Here is a 16,236-nt window from a genome sequence, read left to right on the forward strand (position 1 = left end):
CCTACGCCCATTACTTCGACCAGACCGTCATCAACAACGAGATCGACGACACCATCCGTCTGCTGGAGGAGGCTGTGAACCTGGTGTGTACCACCGCTCAGTGGGTTCCTGTGTCCTGGGTTTATTAACCCCTGAACCCAGAGCAACCAACACCAAACTCTGACTGTCGTCCCCCATTCCCCAACAAACCCCGGTTTTCTTTTACAATGCATCTCTGTGGAACATCTCTGTGGAACATCTCTGTGGAAACCGTGCGGATGAAGGAAAAAATGAATGAAAAAGGACTGATACCGCCTCTGAGACCTCAGTCAGTCCTCCTGAAGGAAAACAGTGACTTCTGTCGTCTTCCTCTCCACTCCTTACTGACTGCTTCAAAGGCACATCGTTGTGTGTATATATATATATACATACATATATATAATAGAAAAATAATGAATATGGTCCTGTTCTCCTAGTTGAATGAAAGAAAGGTGGGGCCATTTTCTACGTTATTTGTTTTTGTATGGTTACAGCTGTCTGAGGTGAGATAGTGAGGAGGACAGACGTGACACACGGTGGTAGGTGTCTGTTGCTGTTTACCTTGTATAAGGCATTTCCTATTGTCATCAGTCGGAGGCTTGCCGTGTGACCCCCCTGACCCCTTACTCCTATTGGCCGCCTCATACTCTTCGTGCTCCGCCCCTCAGAGACAGCGGAGGTCCCTCTCGCACAGTCGCCGCTGCCGCAGTGACGCCACGTCCTATTGGGCGGATAGAAAAGCACAGTGAACACCCCTCCCCCATCCCTTTCCTTTTATTTATTTCATAGGTCCCTGTATCTGTCAATCAAATCGTTGAAGGAGCACCCCCCCCCCTGAACTCTCTTCATTCTCTACATACCCTGTTTGTTTACATCTCAGTTTGCACAATGGAGAGAACAGGTGCTCTCTCTCCCCCCTCTGTTTCTTTCTCTCTCTTTCTCTCTCTCTTTCTCTCTGTAAAGCGATGATTCTCCTCGGTCAGAGCGTGTGTGCTTGGTCATCGCCGAAGCACGGGTGTCCAAGCCAGAGGGCATCCCTCTTATCTGGATGGACGGACAGGAGGAGGGAAGAAAACAACATAATCCAACACGGTCACCCTGCATGCGGCTGGGGCAGAAGACTCTGACTCCTATGCACACCCCCCAGTCCTGCAGGCCCATAATAGAGAGCCGTGTATGTAAATTGTCCCTATTTGATATGTTGTGGGAGGGGGAGGGGATACGGAGTGGGACGTCCAATCCTATAGGTCCGCCATTTCAGAACTGTGTCGTCTTAAAAGAGTATTACTGTTTTAAGTTCAATGGAAGGAGATGCATTTTTATGGTGTGTAAATGTTTCAATGGTTCGTAAGTCATATGAGTGATACCAAGAGCCAGTGTGTGTATAATAATTCTAAAAGAGCTCATTGTGACAAACTCTTTATAACACTTTACTTGCGGTGGCATGACATAGCGCCTTATGAGCACTGTCGTAAAAAGGGCGTAGTGCCTGTCTTGAACTGTCGTAGCATTAAAAAAAGAAAAATGCTTTGTCATGCTTCTGACAGTGTCATGTAGGGGTTATGTCTCTCTGCCTGGAGTAAAGTGTTACCATTTAAAGTCCTGTGTAAAGTTACCTCTGCAAATGACAAGCAGCTCTTCGGTATGAAATGTTGTTCTTTTTCTTTTCTGTTTTGTAAAAAATATATTTCATTTTAAGTGTTGACAAAGTAAACTGCCTTTGTGTTCTGTCTTATATACGTCCCTACAGTCTCTAGTGTACACCTCTACTGTGTGTGTGTGGGGGGGGATGGGTTTGGCCCTGTGTGTGGACTGTGGCTATAGGTGTGGATGGGTGGTGTGTGTGTGTGGGGGGGATGGGTTTGGCCCTGTGTGTGGACTGTGGCTATAGGTGTGGATGGGTGGTTGTGTGTGTGTGGGGATGGGTTTGGCCCTGTGTGTGGACTGTGGCTATAGGTGTGGATGGGTGGTTGTGTGTGTGTGGGGGATGGGTTTGGCCCTGTGTGTGGACTGTGGCTATAGGTGTGGATGGGTGGTTGTGTGTGTGTGTGGGGGATGGGTTTGGCCCTGTGTGTGGACTGTGGCTATAGGTGTGGATGGGTGGTTGTGTGTGGGGGGATGGGTTTGGCCCTGTGTGTGGACTGTGGCTATAGGTGTGGATGGGTGGTTGTGTGTGTGGATGGGTTTGGCCCTGTGTGTGGACTGTGGCTATAGGTGTGGATGGGTGGTTGTGTGTGTGGGGATGGATTTGGCCCTGTGTGTGGACTGTGGCTATAGGTGTGGATGGGTGGTTGTGTGTGTGGGGATGGGTTTGGCCCTGTGTGTGGACTGTGGCTATAGGTGTGGATGGGTGGTTGTGTGTGTGGGGATGGATTTGGCCCTGTGTGTGGACTGTGGCTATAGGTGTGGATGGGTGGTTGTGTGTGTGGATGGGTTTGGCCCTGTGTGTGGACTGTGGCTATAGGTGTGGATGGGTGGTTGTGTGTGTGGGGGGATGGGTTTGGCCCTGTGTGTGGACTGTGGCTATAGGTGTGGATGGGTGGTTGTGTGTGTGGGGGGATGGGTTTGGCCCTGTGTGTGGACTGTGGCTATAGGTGTGGATGGGTGGTTGTGTGTGTGGGGATGGGTTTGGCCCTGTGTGTGGACTGTGGCTATAGGTGTGGATGGGTGGTTGTGTGTGTGGGGGGATGGGTTTGGCCCTGTGTGTGGACTGTGGCTATAGGTGTGGATGGGTGGTTGTGTGTGTGGGGATGGGTTTGGTCCTGTGTGTGGACTGTGGCTATAGGTGTGGATGGGTGGTTGTGTGTGTGGATGGGTTTGGCCCTGTGTGTGGACTGTGGCTATAGGTGTGGATGGGTGGTTGTGTGTGTGGATGGGTTTGGCCCTGTGTGTGGACTGTGGCTATAGGTGTGGATGGGTGGTTGTGTGTGTGTGGGGATGGGTTTGGCCCTGTGTGTGGACTGTGGCTATAGGTGTGGATGGGTGGTTGTGTGTGTGTGGGGGATGGGTTTGGCCCTGTGTGTAGACTGTGGCTATAGGTGTGGATGGGTGGTTGTGTGTGTGTGTGTGGGGGATGGGTTTGGCCCTGTGTGTGGACTGTGGCTATAGGTGTGGATGGGTGGTTGTGTGTGTGGGGATGGGTTTGGTCCTGTGTGTGGACTGTGGCTATAGGTGTGGATGGGTGGTTGTGTGTGTGGATGGGTTTGGCCCTGTGTGTGGACTGTGGCTATAGGTGTGGATGGGTGGTTGTGTGTGTGTGGATGGGTTTGGCCCTGTGTGTGGACTGTGGCTATAGGTGTGGATGGGTGGTTGTGTGTGTGTGGGGATGGGTTTGGCCCTGTGTGTGGACTGTGGCTATAGGTGTGGATGGGTGGTTGTGTGTGTGTGGGGGATGGGTTTGGCCCTGTGTGTGGACTGTGGCTATAGGTGTGGATGGGTGGTTGTGTGTGTGTGTGGGGGATGGGTTTGGCCCTGTGTGTGGACTGTGGCTATAGGTGTGGATGGGTGGTTGTGTGTGTGTGGGGATGGGTTTGGCCCTGTGTGTGGACTGTGGCTATAGGTGTGGATGGGTGGTTGTGTGTGTGTGGGGATGGGTTTGGCCCTGTGTGTGGACTGTGGCTATAGGTGTGGATGGGTGGTTGTGTGTGTGTGGGGGATGGGTTTGGCCCTGTGTGTGGACTGTGGCTATAGGTGTGGATGGGTGGTTGTGTGTGTGTGTGTGGGGGATGGGTTTGGCCCTGTGTGTGGACTGTGGCTATAGGTGTGGATGGGTGGTTGTGTGTGGGGGGATGGGTTTGGCCCTGTGTGTGGACTGTGGCTATAGGTGTGGATGGGTGGTTGTGTGTGTGGGGATGGGTTTGGCCCTGTGTGTGGACTGTGGCTATAGGTGTGGATGGGTGGTTGTGTGTGTGGGGATGGGTTTGGCCCTGTGTGTGGACTGTGGCTATAGGTGTGGATGGGTGGTTGTGTGTGTGGGGATGGGTTTGGCCCTGTGTGTGGACTGTGGCTATAGGTGTGGATGGGTGGTTGTGTGTGTGGGGATGGGTTTGGCCCTGTGTGTGGACTGTGGCTATAGGTGTGGATGGGTGGTTGTGTGTGTGGGGATGGGTTTGGCCCTGTGTGTGGACTGTGGCTATAGGTGTGGATGGGTGGTTGTGTGTGTGGGGGATGGGTTTGGCCCTGTGTGTGGACTGTGGCTATAGGTGTGGATGGGTGGTTGTGTGTGTGGGGATGGGTTTGGTCCTGTGTGTGGACTGTGGCTATAGGTGTGGATGGGTGGTTGTGTGTGTGGATGGGTTTGGCCCTGTGTGTGGACTGTGGCTATAGGTGTGGATGGGTGGTTGTGTGTGTGGATGGGTTTGGCCCTGTGTGTGGACTGTGGCTATAGGTGTGGATGGGTGGTTGTGTGTGTGGGGATGGGTTTGGCCCTGTGTGTGGACTGTGGCTATAGGTGTGGATGGGTGGTTGTGTGTGTGTGGGGGATGGGTTTGGCCCTGTGTGTAGACTGTGGCTATAGGTGTGGATGGGTGGTTGTGTGTGTGTGTGGGGGGGATGGGTTTGGCCCTGTGTGTGGACTGTGGCTATAGGTGTGGATGGGTGGTTGTGTGTGTGGGGATGGGTTTGGTCCTGTGTGTGGACTGTGGCTATAGGTGTGGATGGGTGGTTGTGTGTGTGGATGGGTTTGGCCCTGTGTGTGGACTGTGGCTATAGGTGTGGATGGGTGGTTGTGTGTGTGTGGATGGGTTTGGCCCTGTGTGTGGACTGTGGCTATAGGTGTGGATGGGTGGTTGTGTGTGTGTGGGGATGGGTTTGGCCCTGTGTGTGGACTGTGGCTATAGGTGTGGATGGGTGGTTGTGTGTGTGTGGGGGATGGGTTTGGCCCTGTGTGTGGACTGTGGCTATAGGTGTGGATGGGTGGTTGTGTGTGTGTGGGGGATGGGTTTGGCCCTGTGTGTGGACTGTGGCTATAGGTGTGGATGGGTGGTTGTGTGTGTGTGGGGATGGGTTTGGCCCTGTGTGTGGACTGTGGCTATAGGTGTGGATGGGTGGTTGTGTGTGTGTGGGGGATGGGTTTGGCCCTGTGTGTGGACTGTGGCTATAGGTGTGGATGGGTGGTTGTGTGTGTGTGTGGGGGATGGGTTTGGCCCTGTGTGTGGACTGTGGCTATAGGTGTGGATGGGTGGTTGTGTGTGTGTGGGGGATGGGTTTGGCCCTGTGTGTGGACTGTGGCTATAGGTGTGGATGGGTGGTTGTGTGTGTGTGTGGGGGATGGGTTTGGCCCTGTGTGTGGACTGTGGCTATAGGTGTGGATGGGTGGTTGTGTGTGTGGGGATGGGTTTGGCCCTGTGTGTGGACTGTGGCTATAGGTGTGGATGGGTGGTTGTGTGTGTGGGGATGGGTTTGGCCCTGTGTGTGGACTGTGGCTATAGGTGTGGATGGGTGGTTGTGTGTGTGGGGATGGGTTTGGCCCTGTGTGTGGACTGTGGCTATAGGTGTGGATGGGCGGTTGTGTGTGTGGGGATGGGTTTGGCCCTGTGTGTGGACTGTGGCTATAGGTGTGGATGGGTGGTTGTGTGTGTGGGGATGGGTTTGGCCCTGTGTGTGGACTGTGGCTGTGGTTGTGTGTGTGGGGATGGGTTTGGCCCTGTGTGTGGACTGTGGCTATAGGTGTGGATGGGCGGTTGTGTGTGTGGGGATGGATGGGTTTGGCCCTGTGTGTGGACTGTGGCTATAGGTGTGGATGGGTGGTTGTGTGTGTGGATGGGTTTGGCCCTGTGTGTGGACTGTGGCTATAGGTGTGGATGGGTGGTTGTGTGTGTGTGGATGGGTTTGGCCCTGTGTGTGGACTGTGGCTATAGGTGTAGATGGGTGGTTGTGTGTGTGGATGGGTTTGGCCCTGTGTGTGGACTGTGGCTATAGGTGTGGATGGGTGGTTGTGTGTGTGGGGATGGGTTTGGCCCTGTGTGTGGACTGTGGCTATAGGTGTGGATGGGTGGTTGTGTGTGTGTGTGGGGATGGGTTTGGCCCTGTGTGTGGACTGTGGCTATAGGTGTGGATGGGTGGTTGTGTGTGTGGATGGGTTTGGCCCTGTGTGTGGACTGTGGCTATAGGTGTGGATGGGTGGTTGTGTGTGTGGGGATGGGTTTGGCCCTGTGTGTGGACTGTGGCTATAGGTGTGGATGGGTGGTTGTGTGTGTGGGGATGGGTTTGGTCCTGTGTGTGGACTGTGGCTATAGGTGTGGATGGGTGGTTGTGTGTGTGGGGATGGGTTTGGCCCTGTGTGTGGACTGTGGCTGTGGTTGTGTGTGTGGGGATGGGTTTGGCCCTGTGTGTGGACTGTGGCTATAGGTGTGGATGGGCGGTTGTGTGTGTGGGGATGGATGGGTTTGGCCCTGTGTGTGGACTGTGGCTATAGGTGTGGATGGGTGGTTGTGTGTGTGGATGGGTTTGGCCCTGTGTGTGGACTGTGGCTATAGGTGTGGATGGGTGGTTGTGTGTGTGTGGATGGGTTTGGCCCTGTGTGTGGACTGTGGCTATAGGTGTAGATTGGTGGTTGTGTGTGTGGATGGGTTTGGCCCTGTGTGTGGACTGTGGCTATAGGTGTGGATGGGTGGTTGTGTGTGTGGATGGGTTTGGCCCTGTGTGTGGACTGTGGCTATAGGTGTGGATGGGTGGTTGTGTGTGTGTGTGTGTGTGTGGGGATGGGTTTGGCCCTGTGTGTGGACTGTGGCTATAGGTGTGGATGGGTGGTTGTGTGTGTGGGGATGGGTTTGGTCCTGTGTGTGGACTGTGGCTATAGGTGTGGATGGGTGGTTGTGTGTGTGGGGATGGGTTTGGCCCTGTGTGTGGACTGTGGCTGTGGTTGTGTGTGTGGGGATGGGTTTGGCCCTGTGTGTGGACTGTGGCTATAGGTGTGGATGGGCGGTTGTGTGTGTGGGGATGGATGGGTTTGGCCCTGTGTGTGGACTGTGGCTATAGGTGTGGATGGGTGGTTGTGTGTGTGGATGGGTTTGGCCCTGTGTGTGGACTGTGGCTATAGGTGTGGATGGGTGGTTGTGTGTGTGTGGATGGGTTTGGCCCTGTGTGTGGACTGTGGCTATAGGTGTAGATGGGTGGTTGTGTGTGTGGATGGGTTTGGCCCTGTGTGTGGACTGTGGCTATAGGTGTGGATGGGTGGTTGTGTGTGTGGGGATGGGTTTGGCCCTGTGTGTGGACTGTGGCTATAGGTGTGGATGGGTGGTTGTGTGTGTGTGTGGGGATGGGTTTGGCCCTGTGTGTGGACTGTGGCTATAGGTGTGGATGGGTGGTTGTGTGTGTGTGGGGGATGGGTTTGGCCCTGTGTGTGGACTGTGGCTATAGGTGTGGATGGGTGGTTGTGTGTGTGGATGGGTTTGGCCCTGTGTGTGGACTGTGGCTATAGGTGTGGATGGGTGGTTGTGTGTGTGTGTGTGTGTGTGTGTGTGTGTGTGTGTGTGTGTGTGTGTGTGTGTGTGTGTGTGTGTGTGTGTGTGGGGGGATGGGTTTAGCCCTGTGTGTGGACTGTGGCTATAGGTGTGGATGGGTGGTTGTGTGGGGGATGGGTTTGGCCCTGTGTGTGGACTGTGGCTATAGGTGTGGATGGGTGGTTGTGTGTGTGTGTGTGGGGGATGGGTTTGGCCCTGTGTGTGGACTGTGGCTATAGGTGTGGATGGGTGGTTGTGTGTGTGATGCAATGCAGTAGTCTGCTTATACTGAACATTATGGTCATGCAAGTGCTTCCATTGACCACAAGATGTCAGTCTCTGTCCTGTCAGACATTGTCCACTAGAATGCAGTCTCTCTGTCCTGTCAGACATTGTCCACTAGAATGCAGTCTCTCTGTCCTGTCAGACGTTGTCCACTAGAATGCAGTCTCTCTGTCCTGTCAGACATTGTCCACTAGAATGCAGTCTCTCTGTCCTGTCAGACATTGTCCACTAGAATGCAGTCTCTCTGTCCTGTCAGACATTGTCCACTAGAATGCAGTCTCTCTGTCCTGTCAGACATTGTCCACTAGAATGCAGTCTCTCTGTCCTGTAACACATTGTCCACTAGAATGCAGTCTCTCTGTCCTGTAACACATTGTCCACTAGAAGGCAGTCTCTCTGTCCTGTAACACATTGTCCACTAGAATGCAGTCTCTCTGTCCTGTAACACATTGTCCACTAGAATGCAGTCTCTCTGTCCTGTCAGACATTGTCCACTAGAATGCAGTCTCTCTGTCCTGTCAGACATTGTCCACTAGAATGCAGTCTCTCTGTCCTGTCAGACATTGTCCACTAGAATGCAGTCTCTCTGTCCTGTCAGACATTGTCCACTAGAATGCAGTCTCTCTGTCCTGTCAGACATTGTCCACTAGAATGCAATCTCTCTGTACTGTCAGACATTGTCCACTAGAATGCAGTCTCTCTGTACTGTCAGACATTGTCCACTAGATGGCAGTCTATCTGTACTGTCAGATTGTTTTTTAAATGTATTTAACTAGGCAGGTCAGTTAAGAACAAATTCTTATTTACAATGACGGCCTACCTCGGCCAACCCTCCCCTAACCCGGACGACGCTGGGCCAATTGTGCGCCGCCCTATGGGACTCCCGATCACAGCCGGGTTGTGATACAAAGTCAAATACTTTAAATAGCTTGCTGACTTAAGATGGCTTTCTCTAGTCTAAGTTAAAATGTAATGCTTTGTCCATGGTTCTGAAATACTAGGGAAGTCCATGGTCCTGTCCAGATAACCCCCTAGGCTTAGCTGCTGGAAAATGGTGTAGTTCAGAGACGATTTAATGGGTACAGTTCTGGCCCTAAATATTGACATGAATCATGATGGTGAAACCACGTTCACTCTTTTTATTGCGTTTAGATTTTTTGTTGGCTAGACAATCAGTCTGTGTCCATGGATATACTGCAGATTCACATTGACATCGCATACAAAATGGCCTTCAATTTGCTAGTAAACAACCCAAGTGATGTAGGTAACTACCAGGGGCGGAAATCCGGGGGGGGACACGACCCCCCCATCCTGGGAAAAATATGATTTGTCCCCCCCAATATATCACTGAAACATAACTATGTAATTTAAATAATATTAATAATACGCAATGAAAGCAATTGTGCTGATTATAGATACGTAATAGCGCGTTTTTAAGTTTCAAAAGATTGCGACCCCCCCACCCTTTGCCTCAATGGTTTGATCCACTGCCAGTTCCTTAGTTGGCAAGGTAACAGAGGGGTCGTATCTACTGTCTGAAAGGCACTCAATGAACGTAACTGACGTGAGGTTAATCTAGTCAATCGCGCACTCACACTAGCTGAATATGCAGAGCTAGCGCGCAAATATTAACTATTAAGCTAGCTAGTACCTATTCCATTTATGTGGCGTCGTCAAAGATGGAATCTTTGCTATCGTCAATTTATTCCAAGATCAGCAGGCAGATGATGTAAGTTAGTGCTTCAAAGTCCCTGTGATAAGGTTAGCGATAAACTGAAGTCCAAACTGAACAGAACTACACTCTCTTCTACCATTGTCTTAAATATATTTAATGGTCTCGTTGCAAAAGCTAAATTGTCGCAAGGGAACTTTTATTCATTTATTTTATTTCACCTTTATTTAACCCGGGTAGCAAAGATTATAGCAAACACCACTGAAACTGAATTGGTGCTCGCTAGCTTTGCAAATTCAGCTATTGTTGGAAGCCAGCCAATATGAAACAAACTATTCAAATTACAAAAGGTTGCAGCATATGTTGTGTAAATGGTGAACTCATACAGCTGTCAACTCTTGTCATTTTAATCCGTTTCACATTTGCTAGCTACCTTTTAGATCGAAGCCCAAATAGAATGATAGAAGATGATAGAAGCCCATCTCCTACTGTAAATAACCTACACACTGTGTGTGTGTGTGTGTGTGTGTGTGTGTGTGTGTGTGTGTGTGTGTGTAGCCAGCCAGGTAGAAAAAAGGCAGAAAAATAAACGGACATCAGAGTATTTTTCAATACACCAAAACGCATAGTAAGAACCCTAGTAGCCTAATATCTCCAAGACTAGTTGATAAAATGTGCATAAGAAAGAAATGAAATTCTAATGGAAATGTTTCACAATGATGTCATTAGGCAGAGCAGGCAACAGATGGCACACAGACAGCAGAGTTGGGGACAGATATGCAGGGACAGACTGGCAGAGACAGGGAGTCTCAGGTAAGTTTGTTGAGTCTTTGTTTGGCAACATTATGAAAGGTTCTCAATTTGTTTTACTTGTAAAATAGGAACATAATTGGAAAATGCCATGGATACCCCCACTCTCAACTTAAACTGGTGACATGATCTAAGATTTGTTAAAGGCAATGATATTGCTGTTGTGATTAGTTGTGTAGTTTTGGGTACCGGTAGTTAGGAGTACGGCAAACACCTTATTTCTTTGGTTTCTCAATATACATTTACCATATTACAATGTAGGTTATGTGTTACAGCACTACTTTTGGTGTCCCCCTCAGGAATTGCTCTTGAGAAAATGTCATGTAATTGTCCCCTCCAAAGTTGATATCAGATTTTCGCCCCTGGTAACTACATTGCCCCAAACACACAACCTCTGTAGTCTCTCGTTTGGGTTAATGCATTGATGAATGGGACTGACCAAATCACAATGAAAAAGGACCTTACTAATGGTAATTCATGAAGCCCTAATAAACAGTGTTTATATTTATTGATTCAGAGCTCCCGTCTCAAGGAGACTGAGCCCGCAAGGCAGTAATTAAAAAGGGATCGAGGACACTGTAATCCATGTGGGGTTTGTAGCGCGCTCCGTCTATGAGTAACATTTACATGATGGCCTTGGACTGTGAATCTACAGTGTGCTTGTGGCTGTGCAGTGTGCATGCTATCTCCACTAGCATTAGTACAGATATGCCACCAGGCAGTAGACACGTTTAAATATGCCGTCGGGCAGTAGACACGTTTAAATATGCCGTCGGGCAGTAGACACGTTTAAATATGCCGTCGGGCAGTAGTCACGTTTAAATATGCCGTCGGGCAGTAGTCACGTTTAAATATGCCGTCGGGCAGTAGTCACGTTTAAATATGCCGTCGGGCAGGGCAGTAGACACGTGTAATATGCCGTCGGGCAGGGCAGTAGACACGTATAAATATGCCGTCGGGCAGTAGTCACGTTTAAATATGCCGTCGGGCAGTAGACACGTTTAAATATGCCGTCGGGCAGTAGACACGTTTAAATATGCCGTCGGGCAGTAGACACGTTTAAATATGCCGTCGGGCAGTAGACACGTTTAAATATGCCGTCGGGCAGTAGACACATTTAAATATGCCGTCGGGCAGGGCAGTAGACATGTTTAAATATGCCGTCGGGCAGGGCAGTAGACATGTTTAAATATGCCGTCGGGCAGGGCAGTAGACACGTTTAAATATGCCGTCGGGCAGTAGACACGTTTAAATATGCCGTCGGGCAGGGCAGTAGACACGTTTAAATATGCCGTCGGGCAGGGCAGTAGACACGTTTAAATATGCCGTCGGGCAGTAGACACGTTTAAATATGCCGTCGGGCGTTTAAATATGCCGTCGGGCAGTAGACACGTTTAAATATGCCGTCGGGCAGTAGACACGTTTAAATATGACGTCGGGCAGTAGACACGTTTAAATATGCCGTCGGGCAGTAGACACGTTTAAATATGCCGTCGGGGGGAGGGCAGTAGTCCCGTTTAAATATGCCGTCGGGCAGGGCAGTAGACACGTTTAAATATGCCGTCGGTCAGGGCAGTAGTCACGTTTAAATATGCCGTCGGGCAGGGCAGTAGACACGTTTAAATATGCCGTCGGGCAGGGCAGTAGACACGTTTAAAAATGCCGTCGGGCAGGGCAGTAGTCACGTTTAAATATGCCGTCGGGCAGGGCAGTAGTCACGTTTAAATATGCCGTCGGGCAGTAGACACGTTTAAATATGCCGTCGGGCAGGGCAGTAGACACGTTTAAATATGCCGTCGGTCAGGGCAGTAGTCACGTTTAAATATGCCGTCGGGCAGGGCAGTAGACACGTTTAAATATGCCGTCGGGCAGGGCAGTAGACACGTTTAAAAATGCCGTCGGGCAGGGCAGTAGACACGTTTAAAAATGCCGTCGGGCAGGGCAGTAGTCACGTTTAAATATACCGTCGGGCAGGGCAGTAGTCACGTTTAAATATGCCGTCGGGCAGTAGACACGTTTAAATATGCCGTCGGGCAGTAGACACGTTTAAATATGCCGTCGGGCAGGGCAGTAGACACGTTTAAATATGCCGTCAGGCAGGGCAGTAGACACGTTTAAATATGCCGTCGGGCAGGGCAGTAGACACGTTTAAATATGCCTTCGGGCAGTAGACACGTTTAAATATGCCGTCGGGCAGTAGACACGTTTAAATATGCCGTCGGGCAGTAGACACGTTTAAACATGCCGTCGGGCAGTAGACACGTTTAAACATGCCGTCGGGCAGTAGTCACGTTTAAACATGCCGTCGGGCAGTAGACACGTTTAAACATGCCGTCGGGCAGTAGACACGTTTAAATATGCCGTCGGGCAGGGCAGTAGACACGTTTAAATATGCCGTCGGGCAGGGCAGTAGACACGTTTAAATATGCCGTCGGGCAGTAGACACGTTTAAATATGCCGTCGGGCAGGGCAGTAGACACGTTTAAATATGCCGTCGGGCAGGGCAGTAGACACGTTTAAATATGCCGTCGGGCGGGCAGTAGACACGTTTAAATATGCCGTCGGGCAGGGCAGTAGTCACGTTTAAATATGCCGTCGGGCAGGGCAGTAGTCACGTTTAAATATGCCGTCGGGCAGTAGACACGTTTAAATATGCCGTCGGGCAGTAGACACGTTTAAATATGCCGTCGGGCAGTAGACACGTTTAAATATGCCGTCGGGCAGGGCAGTAGACACGTTTAAATATGCCGTCGGGCAGTGCAGTAGACACGTTTAAATATGCCGTCGGGCAGTGCAGTAGACACGTTTAAATATGCCGTCGGGCAGGGCAGTAGACACGTTTAAATATGCCGTCGAGCAGTGCAGTAGACACGTTTAAATATGCCGTCGGGCAGGGCAGTAGACACGTTTAAATATGCCGTCGGGCAGGGCAGTAGACACGTTTAAATATGCCGTCGGGCAGGGCAGTAGACGCGTTTAAATATGCCGTCGGGCAGGGCAGTAGACACGTTTAAATATGCCGTCGGGCAGTAGACGCGTTTAAATATGCCGTCGGGCTGTAGACGCGTTTAAATATGCAGTCGGGCAGGGCTATAGACGCGTTTAAATATGCCGTCGGGCAGGGCAGTAGACGCGTTTAAATATGCCGTCGGGCAGGGCAGTAGACGCGTTTAAATATGCCGTCGGGCAGGGCAGTAGACGCGTTTAAATATGCCGTCGGGCAGGGCAGTAGACGCGTTTAAATATGCCGTCGGGCAGGGCAGTAGACGCGTTTAAATATGCCGTCGGGCAGGGCAGTAGACGCGTTTAAATATGCCGTCGGGCAGGGCAGTAGACGCGTTTAAATATGCCGTCGGGCAGGGCAGTAGACGCGTTTAAATATGCCGTCGGGCAGGGCAGTAGACGCGTTTAAATATGCCGTCGGGCAGGGCAGTAGACGCGTTTAAATATGCCGTCGGGCAGGGCAGTAGACGCGTTTAAATATGCCGTCGGGCAGGGCGGTAGACGCGTTTAAATATGCCGTCGGGCAGGGCAGTAGACGCGTTTAAATATGCCGTCGGGCAGGGCAGTAGACGCGTTTAAATATGCCGTCGGGCAGTAGACGCGTTTAAATATGCCGTCGGGCAGTAGACGCGTTTAAATATGCCGTCGGGCAGTAGACGGCGTTTAAATATGCCGTCGGGCAGTAGACGGCGTTTAAATATGCCGTCGGGCAGTAGACGCGTTTAAATATGCCGTCGGGCAGTAGACGCGTTTAAATATGCCGTCGGGCAGTAGACGGCGTTTAAATATGCCGTCGCGCAGGGCAGTAGACGCGTTTAAATATGCCGTCGGGCAGGGCAGTAGACGCGTTTAAATATGCCGTCGGTCAGGGCAGTAGTCACGTTTAAATATGCCGTCGGGCAGGGCAGTAGACACGTTTAAATATGCCGTCGGGCAGGGCAGTAGACACGTTTAAATATGCCGTCGGGCAGGGCAGTAGTCACGTTTAAATATGCCGTCGGGCAGGGCAGTAGACACGTTTAAATATGCCGTCGGGCAGGGCAGTAGACACGTTTAAAAATGCCGTCGGGCAGGGCAGTAGTCACGTTTAAATATGCCGTCGGGCAGTAGACACGTTTAAATATGCCGTCGGGCAGTAGACACGTGTAAATATGCCGTCGGGCAGTAGACACGTTTAAATATGCCGTCGGGCAGGGCAGTAGACACGTTTAAATATGCCGTCGGGCAGGGCAGTAGACACGTTTAAATATGCCGTCGGGCAGGGCAGTAGACACGTTTAAATATGCCGTCGGGCAGGGCAGTAGACACGTTTAAATATGCCGTCGGGCAGTAGACACGTTTAAATATGCCGTCGGGCAGTAGACACGTTTAAACATGCCGTCGGGCAGTAGACACGTTTAAACATGCCGTCGGGCAGTAGTCACGTTTAAACATGCCGTCGGGCAGTAGACACGTTTAAACATGCCGTCGGGCAGTAGACACGTTTAAACATGCCGTCGGGCAGTAGACACGTTTAAATATGCCGTCGGGCAGGGCAGTAGACACGTTTAAATATGCCGTCGGGCAGGGCAGTAGACACGTTTAAATATGCCGTCGGGCAGTAGACACGTTTAAATATGCCGTCGGGCAGTAGACACGTTTAAATATGCCGTCGGGCAGGGCAGTAGTCACGTTTAAATATGCCGTCGGGCAGGGCAGTAGACACGTTTAAATATGCCGTCGGGCAGTGCAGTAGACACGTTTAAATATGCCGTCGGGCAGTGCAGTAGACACGTTTAAATATGCCGTCGGGCAGTGCAGTAGACACGTTTAAATATGCCGTCGGGCAGGGCAGTAGACACGTTTAAATATGCCGTCGAGCAGTGCAGTAGACACGTTTAAATATGCCGTCGGGCAGTAGACACGTTTAAATATGCCGTCGGGCAGTAGACACGTTTAAATATGCCGTCGGGCAGTAGACACGTTTAAATATGCCGTCGGGCAGTAGACACGTTTAAATATGCCGTCGGGCAGGGCAGTAGACGCGTTTAAATATGCCGTCGGGCAGTAGACGCGTTTAAATATGCCGTCGGTCAGGGCAGTAGTCACGTTTAAATATGCCGTCGGGCAGGGCAGTAGACACGTTTAAATATGCCGTCGGGCAGGGCAGTAGACACGTTTAAATATGCCGTCGGGCAGGGCAGTAGTCACGTTTAAATATGCCGTCGGGCAGGGCAGTAGACACGTTTAAAAATGCCGTCGGGCAGGGCAGTAGTCACGTTTAAATATGCCGTCGGGCAGTAGACACGTTTAAATATGCCGTCGGGCAGTAGACACGTGTAAATATGCCGTCGGGCAGTAGACACGTTTAAATATGCCGTCGGGCAGGGCAGTAGACACGTTTAAATATGCCGTCGGGCGGGCAGTAGACACGTTTAAATATGCCGTCGGGCAGGGCAGTAGACACGTTTAAATATGCCGTCGGGCAGGGCAGTAGACACGTTTAAATATGCCGTCGGGCAGTAGACACGTTTAAATATGCCTTCGGGCAGTAGACACGTTTAAATATGCCGTCGGGCAGTAGACACGTTTAAACATGCCGTCGGGCAGTAGACACGTTTAAACATGCCGTCGGGCAGTAGTCACGTTTAAACATGCCGTCGGGCAGTAGACACGCTTTAAACATGCCGTCGGGCAGTAGACACGTTTAAACATGCCGTCGGGCAGTAGACACGCGTTTAAACATGCCGTCGGGCAGGGCAGTAGACACGTTTAAATATGCCGTCGGGCAGGGCAGTAGACACGTTTAAATATGCCGTCGGGCAGTAGACACGTTTAAATATGCCGTCGGGCAGTAGACACGTTTAAATATGCCGTCGGGCAGGGCAGTAGACACGTTTAAATATGCCGTCGGGCAGGGCAGTAGTCACGTTTAAATATGCCGTCGGGCAGGGCAGTAGACACGTTTAAATATGCCGTCGGGCAGGGCAGTAGACACGTTTAAATATGCCGTCGGGCAGTGCAGTA

The 16,236-nt window shown here is 51.1% G+C and overlaps 1 protein-coding gene across 19 annotated transcripts in view; it reads left to right on the forward strand.

Annotated features, from left to right (window-relative positions):
- Window positions 1-1,732, forward strand: part of LOC106574738 (peripheral plasma membrane protein CASK) — a 41,766-nt gene extending 40,034 nt beyond the window's left edge. For all 19 annotated transcript variants that reach the window (XM_045697934.1, XM_045697946.1, XM_045697937.1 and 16 more), the window contains one exon: window positions 1-1,732. This exon is cut by the window's left edge and continues 49 nt beyond it. In XM_045697934.1, the coding sequence (XP_045553890.1) occupies window positions 1-128 (128 nt within the window). In that variant the 3' untranslated portion in view covers window positions 129-1,732.
- Window positions 1,733-16,236: the final 14,504 nt, after the last annotated feature.

This window comes from Salmo salar, chromosome ssa16, assembly GCF_905237065.1.
Source record: "Salmo salar chromosome ssa16, Ssal_v3.1, whole genome shotgun sequence".
Taxonomy (NCBI): domain Eukaryota; kingdom Metazoa; phylum Chordata; class Actinopteri; order Salmoniformes; family Salmonidae; genus Salmo; species Salmo salar.